The following is an 18,256-nucleotide window of genomic DNA, read 5'->3' on the forward strand; positions in this document are numbered from 1 at the left end:
AACTGATGAAAAACTAGAAAAAAATTAGGATTTAAGATTAAACAACACTGCTGAACAACTTAACCCAATTGATGTTGTGGAACAGTCCTCAAGTATAGGATAAACATTCTTGCAGATTGCACGTGGTATGTTCGCCAAGATACACCATATAGTGAGGCGAAATGTAAATCTAAATAACTTTCAAAATTGAAACCCAATAGAACATATTCTGTGACCCAGCTGATTTAAGTTAGAAAACAAGGCAATTTAGAATGCTAGAATACTGTTAAATATTTAGAAATTAAGACACACACCCCTGAAAAACAGATATACCAAAGAAGAAATCCCAAGGGAAAATAAAAATTATTTCAAACTGAATCAAAACAGAAACATACATAGAAAATTGTGGGATATAAATAATGTAGTTTTTAGAGGAAATTATAGGCTTTAAATTCTTATGTTAGAAGAGAAGAAACGGGGAGAAGGAGAAGCGCGTTCAGGCGTTCTACACACAGTCGAGTCTGGAGCATTTGGACAGCGTGGTCTGATTCCTCGCGAGAAGGCGTGCGCGTTTGTGCGCGGCCTGTTGTGGCCTTGCAGGCCTTTGCGGGCCTAAAGTTTGGTGTGTTTTTGTTGGTATAGAACCGCGGCGGGCCGCACAGCGCCCTGACCCGGCCTCACCATGTTGGTGCTATTCGAAACTTCCGTCGGCTACGCCATCTTTAAGGTTTTGAATGAGAAGAAACTTCAAGAGGTTGATAGTTTGTGGAAAGAATTTGAAACTCCAGAGAAAGCAAATAAAATAGTAAAGCTAAAACATTTGGAGAAACTTCAGGATACAGCAGAAGCATTAGTAGCATTCGCAGCTCTGATGGAGGGCAAAATCAATAAGCAGCTGAAGAAATTTCTGAAGAAAATAGTAAAAGAAGCCCATGAACCCCTGGCTGTAGCTGATGCTAAACTAGGAGGGGTCATAAAGGAAAAGCTGAATCTCAGTTGTATCCATAGCCCTGTCGTCAATGAATTTATGAGAGGAATCCGTTCCCAGATGGATGATGGATTAATCCCTGGCGTAGAACCAAGTGAAATGGCAGCTATGTGTCTTGGATTGGCACACAGCTTGTCCCGATACAGATTGAAATTCAGTGCTGATAAAGTGGACACCATGATTGTTCAGGCAATTTCCTTGTTAGATGACTTAGATAAAGAACTAAACAACTATATTATGTGGTATATAGAGAATGGTATGGCTGGCATTTCCCTGAATTAGGAAAAATTATTTCGGATAATCTGACATACTGCAAGTGTTTACGGAAAGTCAGTGATAGGAAGAATTATGCTTCAGCCAAACTTTCTGAACTACTGCCAGAGGAAGTTGAAGCAGAAGTAAAAGCAGCTGCAGAGATATCAATGGGAACAGAGGTTTCAGAAGAAGATATTTGCAATATTCTTCATCTCTGCACTCAGGTAATTGAAATCTCAGAATATAGAACCCAGCTCTATGAATATCTACAAAATCGAATGATGGCCATTGCACCAAATGTTACAGTCACGGTTGGGAAATTAGTGGGAGCACGGCTCATTGCTCATGCAGGTTCTCTCTTGAATTTGGCCAAACATGCAGCTTCTACGGTTCAGATTTTTGGAGCAGAAAAGGCACTCTTCAGAGCCCTCAAGTCTAGATGAGATACCCCAAAATACAGTCTCATTTATCATGCTTCACTTGTAGGCCAGACAAGTCCGAAACACAAAGGAAAGATTTCTCGAATACTGGCAACCAAAACTGTTTTGGCTATTCAGTATGATGCTTTTGGTGAAGACTCCAGTTCTGCAATGGTAGTTAAGAACCAAGCCAAATTAGAGGCCAGGTTGAGGACCTTGGAAGATAGAGGGATAAGGAAAATAAGTGGAATGGGAAAAGCATTAGCAAAAACAGAAAAATATGAACATAAAAGTGAAGTAAAGACTTATGATCCTTCTGGTGATTCCACACAGCCAGCCTGTTCCAAAAAAATGCAAGATAGAACAGGTAGATAAAGAAGACGAAATTGTTGAAAAGAAGGCCAAAAAAGCCAAGGTTAAAATTAAAGTTGAAGAAGCCCCAGTAGCAACAGAGGAAGAAGAAGAAGGAGTACTAGTGGTAGAAGAACAGGAGACATCTGTGAAGAAGGACAAAAAGAAACACATTAAGGAAGAACCACTTTCTGAGGAAGAACCGTGCACCAGCACAGCAATTCCTAGTCCAGAGAAAAAGAAAAAAAAGAAAGATAATGAGGACTAATTGAAGGGAACTGTCTTTGAGTTATCGGGACACATCACACCTAAGATTCAGTCAGGAGTGTGTCAGAAATGTTCTGTAATTGAGGGAAGGTTGGATGAAACAGAGTTCCTACTCATCGATACCTTTTCGAACCTACATGTCTTCACACCAGTTCTGTTAACTTGATTATGTCATTTCTCAGTCTTTGTTATACAAATAAAAATATTTTCTTTGTATTTAAAAAAAAAAAAAAAAAAAAAGAGAAGAAACATCTAAATTAAATTGTCTACTGTACCACCCTAAAAAGCTAGAATAGAATAAACAAATTAAAATAAGAGTGAGTGGCAGGTAGGAAATTCTACAACTAGAACAGATATCAATGAAAGAAAATACACAAACAGAAAAAAGTTAAAAAGCAAAGTGTTTTTTTTTTTAAATATTAGTGAAGTTGATGAAACTTAAGATGATTGGTCAAGAAAATAAAGGAGATAATACACAATATCAAGAATGACAGAACATATTATTACAGATCTGACAATATTGAAAGTACAATAACAGTATATCACGAGAAACATTTTACTAATAAATTTGATAATTTTGATAAAATGACAAATTCCTTACATACTTAACTTACCAAAATTGATTGAAAAGAATAAGAAAATATGAATCACTCCATATCTATTATATGCATAGAATTTAATTTGTATCAACCCTTTCATAAATAAAACTTTGAGATGTTTTCATTTATAAATTTTTTCAAACATTTAAAGAGGAAACAATATCCGTCTTATACAAACAATTTTACAAAATAGAGGAAGAAGGAACATTCATTTTATAAAGCCTGGATAATTTTTTTTGTTTTTTTTTATTTTTTATTATTTTTTGTCATACAATTAGGCAGCTGGGTGATATACAAATACCACATACAGTTAAAGTGTATGCTTTCATAAATTTTTTTAAAGATTTTATTGATTTTAGAGAGAGTGAGAGAGTGAATATAAGCAGGGGGTGGCAAGGGGTAGGGAGAGAATCTCAAGCAGACTCCACAGGAAGCCTGATAGGGAGTTTGATCTCACAACCCTGAAATCACAAACTGAGCCAAAACCAAAAGTTGGATGCTTAACCAACTGAGCCATCCAGGAACCCGATTTGATTAATTTTGAAGTGTGTGTGTGTGTATAAATTGATCCTTTGTGATCTTTCCCACCAGCCTTCAATAATCCTCCATTCTGTCACCCCATGCAACCACACATTAGCTTTTTGTCACTATATGTTTGCATTTTCTAGAGTTATATATAACTAGAATCATACAGAATGTACTCGTTTCCTTTCAGCATGCTTTGTCTGGTATACACCCATATTGCTGTTTAGAGTAATAATTCATTCCTTTCTATTGGTGAGTAATATTCCATCATATAGATATACCACAGTTTGCTTATTTTTTCACCTGTTGATAGACATTTAGGTATTGTTTTTTTTTTTTTTACTATTACAAATAAAGCTGCTATGAACATTTATGTAGAAGTCTCTGTATGGATATAATCTTTCACCCTTTTGGGTAAATAACTAGGAATAGAATAGTTAGATCATAAGTTAGGTGTTTGATTTAAAGGAAATTACAACTGTTTTTCCAAAGTAATTATAACATTTTATATTCCCACCAGCAGTATATGAGAATTCCAGTTCCACCACAACCTTGCCAACACTTGGTATGGTCAGTCTTTTTAAATTTAGACATTGTAATTGATGGGTAGTGGTATTACATAGTGTCTAATTTCCCTGATGATTAAAGATGTTGAACATCTTTTCATGTGCTTATTTACCATTTGTCTATTTTCTTTGGTGAAATATTTGTCCAAGTCATTTACCCATTTTTAAGTTGAGTTGTTTATAAGTTTTTTATAAGTTCTTGATACAAATCTTAGGTAATTGACTTGCTGATATTTTCTTCAGTCTGTGGCTTGTTTTTTTGTTCCCTTGTGTCTTTTGTTAACCAGAAGTTCTTCATTTTGATTAAGTCCAGTTTTTTTTTTTTTCTTCTCCTTTGGTATAGGTGACATAAAAGTAAAAAACAGATGCAAATACCCGAAGCTGACCTAGGACTTGTATAGAGAATAGAAGAAGGACTTGCCTAAAGCAATAATTAAAGCAAAACAACTCATTAAGAATTTGTTGAAGATTTGAACACATACTTAGAAAAATATGTTTACCATTATTAATCAGGGAAGGCCAAATTAAAACTATGAGATACCAAAATATTGAGATATCACTATGTACTTACTAGAATAGCTAAAATTAATATGACTGATAACACTGAATGTTGGTGGGGATATATAGCAACTTAGTCACTGACATACACAAAGTTAACCATGTATTTGCACTATCAAACAGGAATTTCACTCCCAGGTATTTACCTAAGATAAATGAAAACATGACCACAAGGATGTTAATGGAAGCTTTATTCAAAAGAGTCCCATTTTGGGAATTACTCGAATATGCATCAACAAGAGAATGCATAAACAAATTACGGTATATCCATATAATTGAATGCTACTCAGCAATTAAAAGAAAGTACTAATGCACACAGCAACATAAATAAATCATATAATTCTTATCCTAGACAATAGAAGGATGATTACAAAGAATGCATATTCTTTCATATGAAGTTTAAGGATAGGCAAAATAAAGCTATGGTGATAGAAATCACAACTGTTGTTGCCCTTGTGGGATGAGAATAGATTGGAACAATGAATTTTCTAGAGGAATAGAAATGTTAAGAGAAGTTCTAAATCATAACTGGTGGTTGCATAGGGCTGTTTTTATTAAAACTCTGTGAATTATACACCTAATATCTATGCATCTCAATGTATAATGCAGAAGTATCCTTCTGTGATTATTGTAGACAGAGCCTTAAATACCCTGACACAGATATTCTTTGGTAGTCATCTTCTGTAATTTGGACATTCTAATGGCTTAAATGAAGTCTCTTGCCACAATATAAGCCTAGTAATTTATATTCAGTTCCCTTAGAAAAGAAGGAAAAGGGGTCAATAGTTTGGTTATATAACTTCTTAAATACTACAGGAAGTTATCAAGATTTATCTTAAATACTACAAGGAATTTATTCAGTATTGATTTCTTTATTTTCTTTATTTAGTATTTATTTATCTTAAATACTACAAGATATATCTTAAATACTACGGGAAGTTATCAAGTTTTCTCTTTAGCAGGCAACTTGTATTCCTTAACCTGTCCTGAGAGAAATAGTTTTCTTGATACAATGTAATGTAAATAATATAACATACTGATATACATAATTGATATCATCCAGTTGTTGCTTTGAAAGCCCCACTTCATCCTGATGAAGACATGACTTAATATGAAAGAGATTTTCCTAGATCATCAAATAAATACCACCTTTGTTTTGACCTCCCATTTACAGCTGCTTGGGCTAAAAATGACCTCGCTTCATCTAAGTATATAAGTACCTCCCAAACCCACTGGGCCCATGGCTACAATAATAAGATGTTTTCTATCACATAAGACAAATCAGTGTCCCGGTGCTATCATTCTTTGTATATCCTTGTTACAGTTATCATTTCAAAGGATACAAAGGCAAGGCTATTTTATCCAAGGCCAGCTTCTCCAGCTGTGTGGCATTTCTTTCACTCTCACATTTTGTGATATTGGCTTAAATTTATGTATTCTGAATCTTATTTAATTGGCTGCTACTTTAATGTCTCTTTAGTGAAGGGTAATAATAAATGTTTTCTATTAGTAGCTTTTCTCTCAATAGATATAGTTCTTTTAAATATGTTTTTAGTGTTTGCTGGAATAGTTACAAAATGTACCTTTACAATGGACTGAATGTTTGTGCCCCTCTCCCCCCACCAAATTCTTATGTTGAAATTCTAATCCCAGTGTGTAGTGTTTCGAGGTGGGGGTCTTTGGGAGGTAATTAAGTCATAAACATGAGACCTCATGAATAGGATTATTACCCTTAGAAGAAAGAGGCTGGAGAGCTAGCTTGCTCTTTCTGCCATGTGAAGATACAACAGGAAATTTGCAGTCTGGAGCCCAGGAAATAGCTCTCACCAGAACCCACCCATGCTGTCACCCAGATCTCAGATTTCTAGCTTCCAGAAATGTTAGAAATAAATTTCTCTTGTTTATAAGCCACCCTCTCTGTGGCACTGTGTTATAGAAATCTTGACGGAAACTTAAAATCACCACATTATATTTAGAATTAATATCATACCACCTTCTACTTCCCACTTGGTACCTGACACTTTCCACTTCCCACTTCACAAATATAAGACATTTATGATAATGTAGCTCCACATATGACCTCCCATACTTTGTGCTATTGTTGTTTTATCTTTGGTTTCTCCATATCATAGGCCCCATCTTAGTGTTACTCTTTTGTTTTTAACAGTAATTTTCCTTGTAAGAAATTTAAGAGGGGAAAAAAAATGTGTGTGTGTGTGTGTGTGTGTGTAAACATATATATATGTATACATGTATACCGTTTCTGGGATTCTTCATTCCTCCCTCAACATTTTAGTTTGCTTATACTATCATTTCACTATTTACAAGGTTATTTTCTTTTGGTTTTTGAACACAGTTAAAATAGCTGCTTTAAAATCTTTGCTAATTCAGGGGCACCTGGATGTCTCAGTCTGTTAAGCATCTGATTCTTGATTTCAGCTCAGGTCATGATCTCAGGGTCTTTAGATCAAGACACGTGTGGGGTTCTGCACTGAGTGTGCTGTCTGCTTAAGATTCTCTCTCCTGCTCCCTTTCTCTCCGCCCCTACGTTTCCCCACCCCCAGCAGGCTCTCTCAAAATAGAAAAAAAAAAAAAAATTGTGCTAATTCCAACAGCTATATCATCTTCCTTTTCCCTTTCCAGGGTCTATCTTGTCGTTTGCAAGACAAGACTATAAATTTCCATTGGACTTTTAGTCTTCCTACACAGCACAGGTTAGTATTTTCTGTCTCACTAACAGCCATTAAAATGTCAAACTAGGGGCGCCTGGGTGGCTCGGTGGGTTAAAGCCTCTGCCTTCAGCTCAGGTCATGATCCCAGAGTCCTGGAATCGAGTCCCGCGTCAGGCTTCCTGCTCTGCGGGGAGCCTGCTTCTCCCTCTCTCTCTGCCTGCCTCTCTGCCTACTTATGATCTCTCTCTCTCTGTCAAATAAATAAATAAAATATTAAAAAAAATTTAAAAAAAAATGTCAAACTACCCCAGATTTCTATCCCTTTTACTAAATGCCAAGTTACCTCAAATTTCTGTTTGTTTTGAGTCACTCTCTAGTGCCTTCAGTTGGGTTTGTTGGTAGTGTTATTGTTAATTTGTTTTGTGTTTGTAGAGCTTGTAATTTGTTATCTGTGAGGAGTTTCACTCAATCAGAGATACTTGCCCATAGTTAAAGTTCAGGTTTTTGTTTCAGTTTTTATTTCCCAGTTGTTCAGATTAGATAATTCTACTGATCTATCTTTAAATTTGCTAACCTTTTCTTCTATTTCCAACATGAGTTTTAAAGCTATCTGGAGAAATTTTATATCACTTATTGTACTTTTCCATTCACAAATTTACCTTTAGTTGTTTTTGTAGATTCTATTTTGTAGATTGTCATTCATTAGGACTTTATTTCACTTGAGATCTTGAGCATACTTTTAATAGTTGATTTAAATTCTTTGTCAGTTAAATCCACCACCCAGGCCATCTTTATGTATATATGGATATGTGTATGTATTCACTTATTTATCTGTTCATTTATTGTATATATAATAATTTATATAATTAAACATTTTAGTTAGTATACTGTAGAGACTTAATTTTGTTGTCTTCTTCTGAAGAGTGTCAATTTTTATTCTTTCATGAAGTCAATTGGCAGCTGGTCCCTTTGAATTTCTGTACTCTTCACTTTAATGCCTTTTCTGTGGATATACCAAAGTGTGTACCAGTCTCCCTGAACTTGATTAGATTCACTCCAAATTCTGTCCTTTTTTGTGGAAAAACTTGTAGATTGTCCCAAGACAAAGAGCCAGGGTGGACATGGCTTGACTCCTCAACTGTCTTTTCACAGATAGTACACTATTATGCCACATGTTGTCTATAATTGATTATGTTGATTATATATTTTGTACAAACTTATAATTGTGCATGATAGAAGGGTACTCTAGTGTTAATTATGGCCAGGTGAAGAAGTCCCTATCTTCTTTTTCTACCAGTTTTTTACATCAATGTTTAAATTTTATCGTATCTCAGGGCACCTGGTTGGCTCAGTCAGGTAAGCATCTACTTTTGGTCATGATCCCAGGGTTCTGGGATAGAGTCCCACATTGGGCTCCCTGTTCGGTGGGGAGCCTACTTTTCTTTCATCGTCCTCTCATGCAGGTGCTCATGCTCTCTCTCTATTTCAAATAAATAAATAAAATATTTAAAAAAATTATAGTATCTCATCCCAAAAGAAGCTAACAAACACAGTCCTTAAAATCACATGTCTCCCTCTACCTTCTACCCCATTTCTGCACTTCGTTCTATAGCCATCTTATTAAAGTATAGTTCAAAACCATAAGATAAGATATAGGAATCACAAATACAAATGAATAGAAAAAATACTTCCATTTGACAGATGTTATCCTAAGGGTTTTTTTTTTAATATTTAAACATCAGAAACATATTTTTTAAATGTGCTGTATTTAAAACAATTCAGAGCATACTGATGTTGTATTAGGGAGTTCTATTTTAAAGTAAAATGTCATTCTATGATTATGGAGACATATGTCAAAGATGCATGTAAAGTATTTGAATAAAATTGTTTCATAAAATGTATCAGAGTTGAGTTTCTGCAACTCAAACAGGAGTTATGACATTGAGGTGAGAGAATCAGGCCAAGGCCAAGTCACTCACGTGCATATGCTAGTGAGTTATTCACATTATAAGACTCTACTCAAACTTCACTGTCTCTTTGAATTCAGCTCCAGTTACCATGCCCTTACCTAACCCCACAATCCTAGTGCTCTTATAAGTTCACTTGTTCTAATTCACTGCTTATCATTAAGTTGTAATTGTTTGCATATGTGCCATGTACCCTTCAGAACTCTTTTTGCTGGGTATGTTATATAATTCTTTATTTTCACATCTTGCACAAAGTTTGGTCCTTAATAGTGGCTGGATTAATACTAAACACATGCTATAATTATTGTCCCCCCTTTGTCTTCATTAAGAATGGAAATCAATTAGAATAGCAATTAAACCAATTATGAGTACACCAAAGTGACCCCAGCTAACAGGCAGGTCGGAAAGAGAGAGAGAGAGATAAGAGAAAAAACAAATCTTTATAGTTTCAAGAACTTGTAACCATGTGTATTTGTTCAAACATTTAGTTGTTTTTCACTTACTGGTTAGCATTGCCAAAATATTTTTGTGAGTACTGTTTTTAATTGCATAATTACTTCAATACTTTTATCTCAAAATCTTTCTAACAATTATTGCTACTGTTGGTCTGAATGTGAAGTGATGTTAGGAATTTCTGATCACTCAGCTCTGAAAACAATAGTGATAATACCCCCAGGGTTTAGTACCCCCCCAGAGGGAAGCCTCGTATTTCTAAGATCAAATGATCTAGTCATGTGGAAGGAGAAGAATCATGACCAGGACTGGGAAAGCAGGGCTCTAAACTGAGAGAAGGGCACAGATGGAGCTGGGAAGCCATACCCATGTCTCCTATAGGGGTGGGAGGAGAGGAGCAATGCACTAGGCTGTACCAGGGAAAGAACATATAATCTACATGCCACCGAGCTGTATTGGCAATGTCTGTATCTGATAGGAGAGGTTTTGAGACTAGGAGACACATCTTCATTTGTTTAAATTTACTAAGTTTTTTATTATGTGGCCAAAGGAATGCTTTGAGATTGTTCCCATAGTGGAACATTCTAACTGTCTCTGTGGTTTTGAAAATATTCTCCCAGTGTCTTCAGACCATGATCAACATAGCCAATACCTCAAAATCCCTATGTCACTGATGTTGCTACCTGACAGAGGATTTTTATAAAATATTTGTAGTTCTTTCAAGTGTGCATATAATATCAATGCTCATTTCAACAGAAACATTTACTATGAAATATTTACATATTGTATGGCATTCATTTTGCTGTCAGTCACTTATCCGGGATTGGTAGGTATATGTCAAAAGTGTAATTCTTTGAATTTCCTTACTTTAACTTTTTTGTGCAGTGAATGGTGTCATATAGCAAGCATTTAGGTAAACGAGGTGATGCTAGAGGCTGTACGCCACAAATACATTCTATGAAGATTCTGACCTTTCTTTTCACATGCTGAAAAATAAGTAGGATTGTTTAGAGTTGGTTTTATGCATTTTGAGGATTTTACAGGAATTATATAATCCAAAATACATTCCATCCTTCCCAAATGTTTTACCTCAATGTATCACCAGCCTTGGAATTCACTGAGTTAACAGTCTCATTTAGACATCAAATAAAACTTGAAAATCTGAATGGAGAGTAGTTCAGTGATATTTTTCCTACTATAAACATGTTTAAATCCATTGCTTTCCTCTCGACATCTAACCCATATCAGCAGTTCTGAAGATCCAGGAGTTTTAACCAGGACAGAGAGAAGAAAAAAATAGAATAATATAGACCCCGGCAAGGCAAGATAAGCTAACTCAAGTCTCCTTTATGTTAGTTCTGAGTAGTCAGGAGACAGCACGAGTACAGTGTCTGCCTAAGAGGTTGGACTTTGTATGGAGAATCTTAAGAAAAAAAGACCCAAAGATAAATCAATCTCGATTTTAAAGACTCTGGGGAGTTAGATGGCAACAAGAAGATCGTCTAAAATCTAACAGGAAGACCAAATAAATACCAAGCAGCCTGGCAACCACTGACAACCACCCACTGGACATCTCTGCATAGAAGTCTTGGATTGCTGACATCTACTCACACGATGACATGACCTGGGGTAAATATTAAGAAAATGGTATTGATGATGTGTTCATTAAGGTTAGGTTATCCATAGCATCAGTGAATATTGGCAAACTTATCAGTGAATAAGGTTGTGAACATAACAAATCTTTATAAAACTTTTCAAAAGTATGCATTTCAACTAGCACCCAGGTCTTGATTTCTAAAATTCATTATCCAGTTAAAGGAGTAGGGCTTCTTGTAGAAGTGGTTGGTTTCAGTGATTGGGAAGGGAAAATAGCTGTTCTTGAAACATTTTGATGTGCGGGAAAGTAAAGAAGTACTCAAAAAATGATGGAGGAATATATAAAGCAAGTAGGGCTCTATCTGAAGGAGTTCCCAACGTCCAAACAGAGGACAACATAAACAACAAAATAAGTAGTAATATTAACAGGTTACAACCAATATAATAAACCAAATATCCATGCATGAGTTTGTATTAATATAAGTAATTGAATATAAAATGGGAAAGAATATGTTTTCCGTACAATACAATTCCAGTTAACTCATAGAATGCATGGTGGAAATATAAAACAACTATTAGGTAAACTCCATAACAATTGTAGCAGGCAAAAAACACTGATGTATTCTAAAGCTAGCAAGCAAAAGTATGATGAAAAATACTAGGTTTGCTTAGTCTCAAAGCATCTTCCCATAAAGACACTAATTACAACAGAAAAAGAATAACTGCATCAGACATAATGAGACACATGAACATCATGAGCTTCCTGCTATGGCACACTAAAAAGGACACAACATCTTCTCTCCTGTGTTCTTGCCAGTTATACATACAACTCAATCCAAAAATGAGAAGACATCACACAAACCCAACTTGAGGGATATAGTACAAAATAACTGCCAGTATTCTTCAAAATACCAGGTCCCAAAAGACAAGGAAAGACTGAGGAGCTGTCACGATTGGAAGAGACACAAAGACATGACAACTAACTACTATGTGAGATGCTAGAATAGATCCTGTATCAGAAAAAGAGCATTAATGGGAGAATTGTTAAAATTTGAGTAAGATCAGTAGACTGGTTACTAATGTTGTATCACTATTAATTTCCTGGTTTCAGTCATGTAATATGGTTATATAAATGATACTACCATCAGAGAAAACTGGTTGAAGGGCTTATAGGAATTTTGCACTGTATTTGCAACTTTTTTCTAAGTTTATAAATATTACAAAATAAAAAGTTACAAATGAGAAAATGTGTGCTTTGATTTTTTAAAAGCAAAACTCTATTGATTGGTTCTAGGAAATGGCTAGTATATGCACAATGCTTGAAATTACCATTTGATATATAGCTTGTTGATTGAGTTTTGTTTAATTTTCAAGGCAAAAACATCAGTGCTCTAAGTGATGCTTTACCGTAAGTGTTGCCTCTCAAAATTGCTGGATATATTCTCAAGAAATGTTGGCCATTTGATAATCAGTTGTTATGTAACTTTAAAGATGCATGGTCAATAATTATCTTTTTTTTCTGTAAAATTTGTCACATCATCTACCAGTTTCCTGGTCATATTTATTCTATTGCTGTTAACCTTAAAGAGAAGGAGAAAAAGTCTGAGTCTATTATAAAATTAGAGCAAGATTAGTTTCTCCATCCCTTATAATGTGGAGATTTAAAAAAAGGGGGGGGGCATAAAATAGTTTCCATAGAGCAGTTTTGTTATGAAAGTGATTTTCAAATATGCATTTCTTAGAAGGTGGACCACATTACTGACCTTTTAGGATGGTATGAAATTTGTAGCAGATTGAAAATTTAGGAAAATTCTTTGCCCTTGGCTGTTTCCTTGAAGAAAATTGTTTTGGCCTTCATGCCAAGCCATCAAATGCTACTTCCTATCTCAGAACTTAATGCTTCCACCTTCCTGAGGCTTACTTTCCCTTCTTCACCAACCTAACTTGAATTATCATTTATTTTCCCTCATCACTTTCTAATAACTAATCTCCTTGATATTGTCCCTTCTCTCTATCTTCTTCCCCCCCACCACACTTTTTATATGCCCCCTGAACAGGATGGTTAAGGAATCAATCTCAGTGATTTATAATTATTTCATTTCTCAGGTTCCCTCACTAAGTTGTAGGCTCCTTGAGTCTTATCCAAATGCTAAATCTTACTATTACCAAGTCTTATTATTCCCATATATCCAGTCCTTTGGAGGGTGCCTGGTACTTGGTAGGAATGCAGGAATTAATTGACAGAGGATAAAGCAAATGAGTAAATGACTTAGGAGAAAAGAAGATAAATGGTAACTATGTGAGGTGATGGATATATCAGTTAGCTTAATCATGATAATCTCTTCACAATGTATAAATATATCAAAAAATCACATTGTATGCTTGAAATATATATATTTTAATTTGTCACTTATACCTCAGTAAAGCTGAAAAAATAAAATCTGTCCTGCTTTATATAAGAAATAACTTTAAAAAAGAAAGAAAAGACAGAAAATTATTCAAATTCAGAAAGAATAAACCAAGCCCAAGTTACAAACTCATAAAATTTGTCAACCTACGCAATATTCTAAAATGTATATTTGGGCATAGATTTTAGTATATTTCAGAACTCCAGGTATTTAGTATGATGCAATAAGATATAGTCCGCCTAAGCCAAAATGATACATAGTTATTCTCAACTTGGTATCCCTTCTTACCACCACCACACCAATTCACAGAAAGTCATGTGGCACACACACGTACACATACACACACATACACAGACTCACCTCTAAAATTTAGGAATTCACCTGGGTGACTCAGTCATTAAGCACCTGCCTTCAGCTCAGGTCATGATTCCAGGGTCCTGGGATTGAGCCCCACATCGGGCTCCCTGCTTGTGGGAAGCCTGTTTCTCCCTCTCCCACTTCCCCTGCTTGTGTTCCCTCTCTCACTGTGTCTCTCTCTGTTAAAAAACTAAATAAAATCTTTTAAAAAATAAAATAAATCTTAGGAATTCATTCAATCCTGGCCTCCATCTCCATTTCAAAATTAACCTTGCCTTTTCTTATTTCCAAAAGACTAATTAAATTACTTCAAGAAGGAGTAATACTTGTCCTTTCTAAATGACATTTCTACCTTAATAGAGAGACCATAAATAAAAATACAACTAAATTTAAATAAAAACATGACTAAGATGAAAAATACCTAAATATGACAGAAAAATGAATAAAGATAAGTTTGCTTTGCTTTGTTTGTACTAAGAAGGAAGATGTCTGCTTACTCTAAATACAGGATCATCCCTACATCTTTGATGATGATCAGAATATATTTAGCACTAATAGTTCTTAAGAATATGAGAAGTTATCTTCACAGGATTTTAAATAATTTAACAATTTCTGGTTTTCCAAAGTGCCTGTTATTCTTTACCACATTGTTAATCTTATTTCTTGCATCACTCTTTGAACTGTGTCTTGCACCTTATAGGCATTTTTAAAATTTTTTTGTTTACTTAAAGAGCTTCAACTTGAGAGTTAGGGAGAGAAAAAAATGTGTGTTGTTGTGAAGTTCATAAATGGCTTAAGACGTTCCTTATATTCCTTGATCATACCCATCAAGTGCATGTGACTCTAAGTTCTATCCTGTAGAATTAACTTAAAAGTTAAAATATGAGATGGTTAATTTTTAGAAAACTTCAAAATCTCTAAAATTTTACTCAAAATTGACTTAAAGATTTTTATATTTCAGTGAATTTTTGAGAAAATAAGCATCTATTCTAGATTTTAAATTACATATTATTTTTAACTTATGTCATGGTATAAAAAGTACTTAACTGAAACTATACATGCACATACACACATACACATCAAAAACAAAAACAACAAAAAAAGCATGACTACGTTTCATTACAAACTCAAAGTAAAAACCTATGGATGCTTTTGCTATACTCTGGACATAACAGGTTTGCAGTAGCTACTCTAAATATATATGAGTCCCACTCAAGTGCTATATTTGCTTCCTCAGGCAAAGTCATATGCTTTACAGAATTGGAAGAAGTTAGAGAAAAGTGTTTTGAAAATATTTAGTTGTAAGTTTTTAAACATTTAAAATATCTTGGGATGCCTGGGTGGCTCAGTTGGTTAAGCGGCTGCTTTCGGCTCAGGTCATGATCCCAGCGTCCTGGAATCAAGTCCCACATCAGGCTCCTTGCTTGGCAGGGAGCCTGCTTCGCCCTCTGCCTCTGCCTGCACTCTGTCTGCCTGTGCTCTCTCTCTCTCTCTCTCTCTAATAAATAAATAAAATCTTTTAAAAATTTTTTTAAATAAATAAAATATCTTAATGTGGTTTGTGAACACATACTGCTTTCAAAAATGCAACTCTCCCCTCTGGTCCCGGGCATGAGCTGAGGAATTCGCGTGTGTGCCGAACTCCTCGGAACCATGGCGTCCCTTTCCCTTGCACCTGTTAACATCTTCAAGGCTGGGGCTGATGAAGAGAGGGCAGAGACTGCTCGTCTGTCTTCTTTTATTGGTGCCATCGCTGTTGGAGACTTGGTAAAGAGCACATTAGGACCTAAGGGCATGGATAAAATTCTGTTAAGCAGTGGACGAGATGCCTCTCTTATGGTAACCAATGATGGTGCAACTATTCTAAAAAACATCGGTGTAGACAATCCAGCAGCTAAAGTTTTAGTTGATATGTCTAGAGTTCAAGATGATGAAGTTGGTGATGGCACTACCTCTGTTACTGTCTTAGCAGCAGAATTACTAAGGGAAGCAGAATCGTTGATTGCAAAAAAGATTCACCCACAGACCATCATTGCGGGTTGGAGAGAAGCCACAAAGGCAGCAAGACAAGCTCTGTTGAATTCTGCAGTTGATCATGGTTCTGATGAAGTTAAATTCCGCCAAGATTTAATGAACATTGCGGGAACAACATTGTCCTCAAAACTTCTTACTCATCACAAAGACCATTTTACTCAGTTAGCTGTAGAAGCTGTTCTCAGACTGAAAGGTTCTGGTAATCTGGAGGCAATTCACGTCATCAAGAAGCTAGGAGGAAGTCTGGCAGATTCCTATTTAGATGAAGGCTTTCTGTTGGATAAAAAAATTGGAGTAAATCAACCAAAGCGAATTGAAAATGCTAAAATTCTCATTGCAAATACTGGTATGGATACAGACAAAATAAAGATATTTGGTTCCAGGGTAAGAGTTGATTCTACAGCAAAGGTTGCTGAAATAGAACATGCCGAAAAGGAGAAAATGAAGGAGAAAGTTGAACGAATTCTTAAGCATGGCATAAATTGCTTTATTAACAGGCAGTTAATTTATAATTATCCTGAGCAGCTCTTTGGTGCTGCCGGTGTCATGGCGATAGAACATGCAGATTTTGCAGGTGTGGAACGCCTAGCTCTTGTCACAGGTGGTGAAATTGCCTCTACCTTTGACCACCCAGAACTAGTGAAGCTTGGAAGTTGCAAGCTTATTGAGGAAGTCATGATTGGAGAGGATAAACTCATCCACTTTTCTGGGGTAGCCCTTGGCGAAGCTTGTACCATTGTTCTTCGTGGTGCCACTCAGCAAATTTTAGATGAGGCAGAAAGATCTTTGCATGATGCTCTTTGTGTTCTTGCCCAAACTGTGAAGGATTCTAGAACAGTTTATGGAGGAGGCTGTTCTGAGATGCTGATGGCTCATGCTGTGACACAGCTTGCCAGTAGAACACCAGGCAAAGAAGCTGTTGCGATGGAGTCTTACGCTAAAGCACTGAGAATGTTGCCAACTATCATAGCTGATAATGCAGGCTATGACAGTGCAGACCTGGTGGCACAGCTCCGAGCTGCCCATAGTGAAGGCAACACGACTGCTGGACTGGATATGAAGGAAGGTACCATTGGAGATATGGCAGTACTGGGTATAACAGAAAGTTTCCAGGTGAAGCGACAAGTTCTTTTGAGCGCAGCTGAAGCAGCAGAGGTGATTCTTCGTGTGGACAACATTATCAAAGCAGCACCAAGGAAACGTGTCCCTGATCATCACCCCTGTTAAACATTCCCATGTGCTGTTGAGCTCTGGACCAGTTAGTTCATAGCAGAGTTGTGTTTGAAAGACTTCGACCTTTTAAAGAAGACTGTGGAATCGAAGTTTATCTGTGGCTCTTATATCCTTAAGTTTGGACATTTAACTGGCCTTCTATTTTAACATGGGTCTAATTTATTTACTGTTTCATTTTCCATAAAATTCAGTTGATTTAAAAGTTCATTTCTCATACTGTGCATCAAAATAAAAATTTGAACAATTAAAAAAAAAAAAATGCAACTCTCCTCATCCCTACCTTCACAATTACAATATAACTAATCCAGAGCATGTACATAAAGGAGGAAATTCCAGTCCCCCCTCTAAACTAAGGAAGATAGTCATAAAAATATCCCCAAATTTCAGACATTTCTCTTTGTTACAGTATAGATTACATTAGATCATAAAAGTACTTGGTCAATTTACAAATCACCTATTAGATCACTGTTAAAATAGAAATATATCAGTGAAATCATGGACCATTTGTACAATACTGAACTTGAAATATCAAGTGTTGGGGCACCTGGGTGGTTCAGTTGTTAAGAGTGTGCCTTTGGCTCAGGTCCTGATCCAGGGTCCTGGGATGGACCTCTGCATTGGGCTACCTGCTCAGCTGGAAGCCTGCTTCTCCCTCTCCCACTCCCCTTGCTTGTGCTCCCTCTCTCCCTGTGTCTCTCTCTGTCATATAAATATATAAAATCTTTTTAAAATAAATGAAAAAAAGAAAAGAAAATCAATAGTGTTGGGAGGAAAAAATGTTTATCTGCCATTCAAGATTCTTCTTCCTGGTCTCAGAATTAACTTGACATGAGACAGATTAATAAAAAAAAGAAAAAGAAAAAGAAAAAACAAACTTTGATAACATGTAGACTTCTTTTATACATGGGAGAGGCCCAGAAAAACAGAGTAACTCACTGAAATAGTGTAAACCATCATGTTAAATACCATTCCCAGCTAAAAACAAAAGACATTAGAACAGGGAATCAGTTATGAGAGGTTACCAGGAAA

General features: G+C 35.8%; 2 protein-coding genes across 2 annotated transcripts; both read left to right on the top strand.

Annotated features, from left to right (window-relative positions):
• The first annotated feature begins 593 nt into the window (after positions 1-593).
• Positions 594-2,478, top strand: LOC116880914 (nucleolar protein 58-like). The gene is given in 3 exon segments (XM_032880369.1): positions 594-1,207; positions 1,210-1,995; positions 1,997-2,478. Coding segments are annotated over 3 exon segments (1,596 nt in total). The 5' UTR covers positions 594-661; the 3' UTR covers positions 2,261-2,478.
• A 13,083-nt stretch (positions 2,479-15,561) lies between these two features.
• On the top strand, positions 15,562-17,486 carry LOC116880913 (T-complex protein 1 subunit beta). Its single transcript, XM_032880368.1, has one exon. The coding sequence runs from the start codon at positions 15,614-15,616 to the stop codon at positions 17,219-17,221; it is 1,608 nt and encodes a 535-aa protein (XP_032736259.1). The 5' UTR covers positions 15,562-15,613; the 3' UTR covers positions 17,222-17,486.
• Positions 17,487-18,256: the final 770 nt, after the last annotated feature.

This window comes from Lontra canadensis, unplaced genomic scaffold, assembly GCF_010015895.1.
Source record: "Lontra canadensis isolate GAN:19392208 unplaced genomic scaffold, GSC_riverotter_1.0 scaffold69, whole genome shotgun sequence".
NCBI classification, from domain to species: Eukaryota; Metazoa; Chordata; class Mammalia; order Carnivora; family Mustelidae; genus Lontra; species Lontra canadensis.

Excerpts from the sequence above, each read along its gene's own strand:
- LOC116880913 (XM_032880368.1), top strand. The coding sequence starts at position 15,614 with ATGGCGTCCCTTTCCCTTGCACCTGTTAACATCTTCAAGGCTGGGGCT.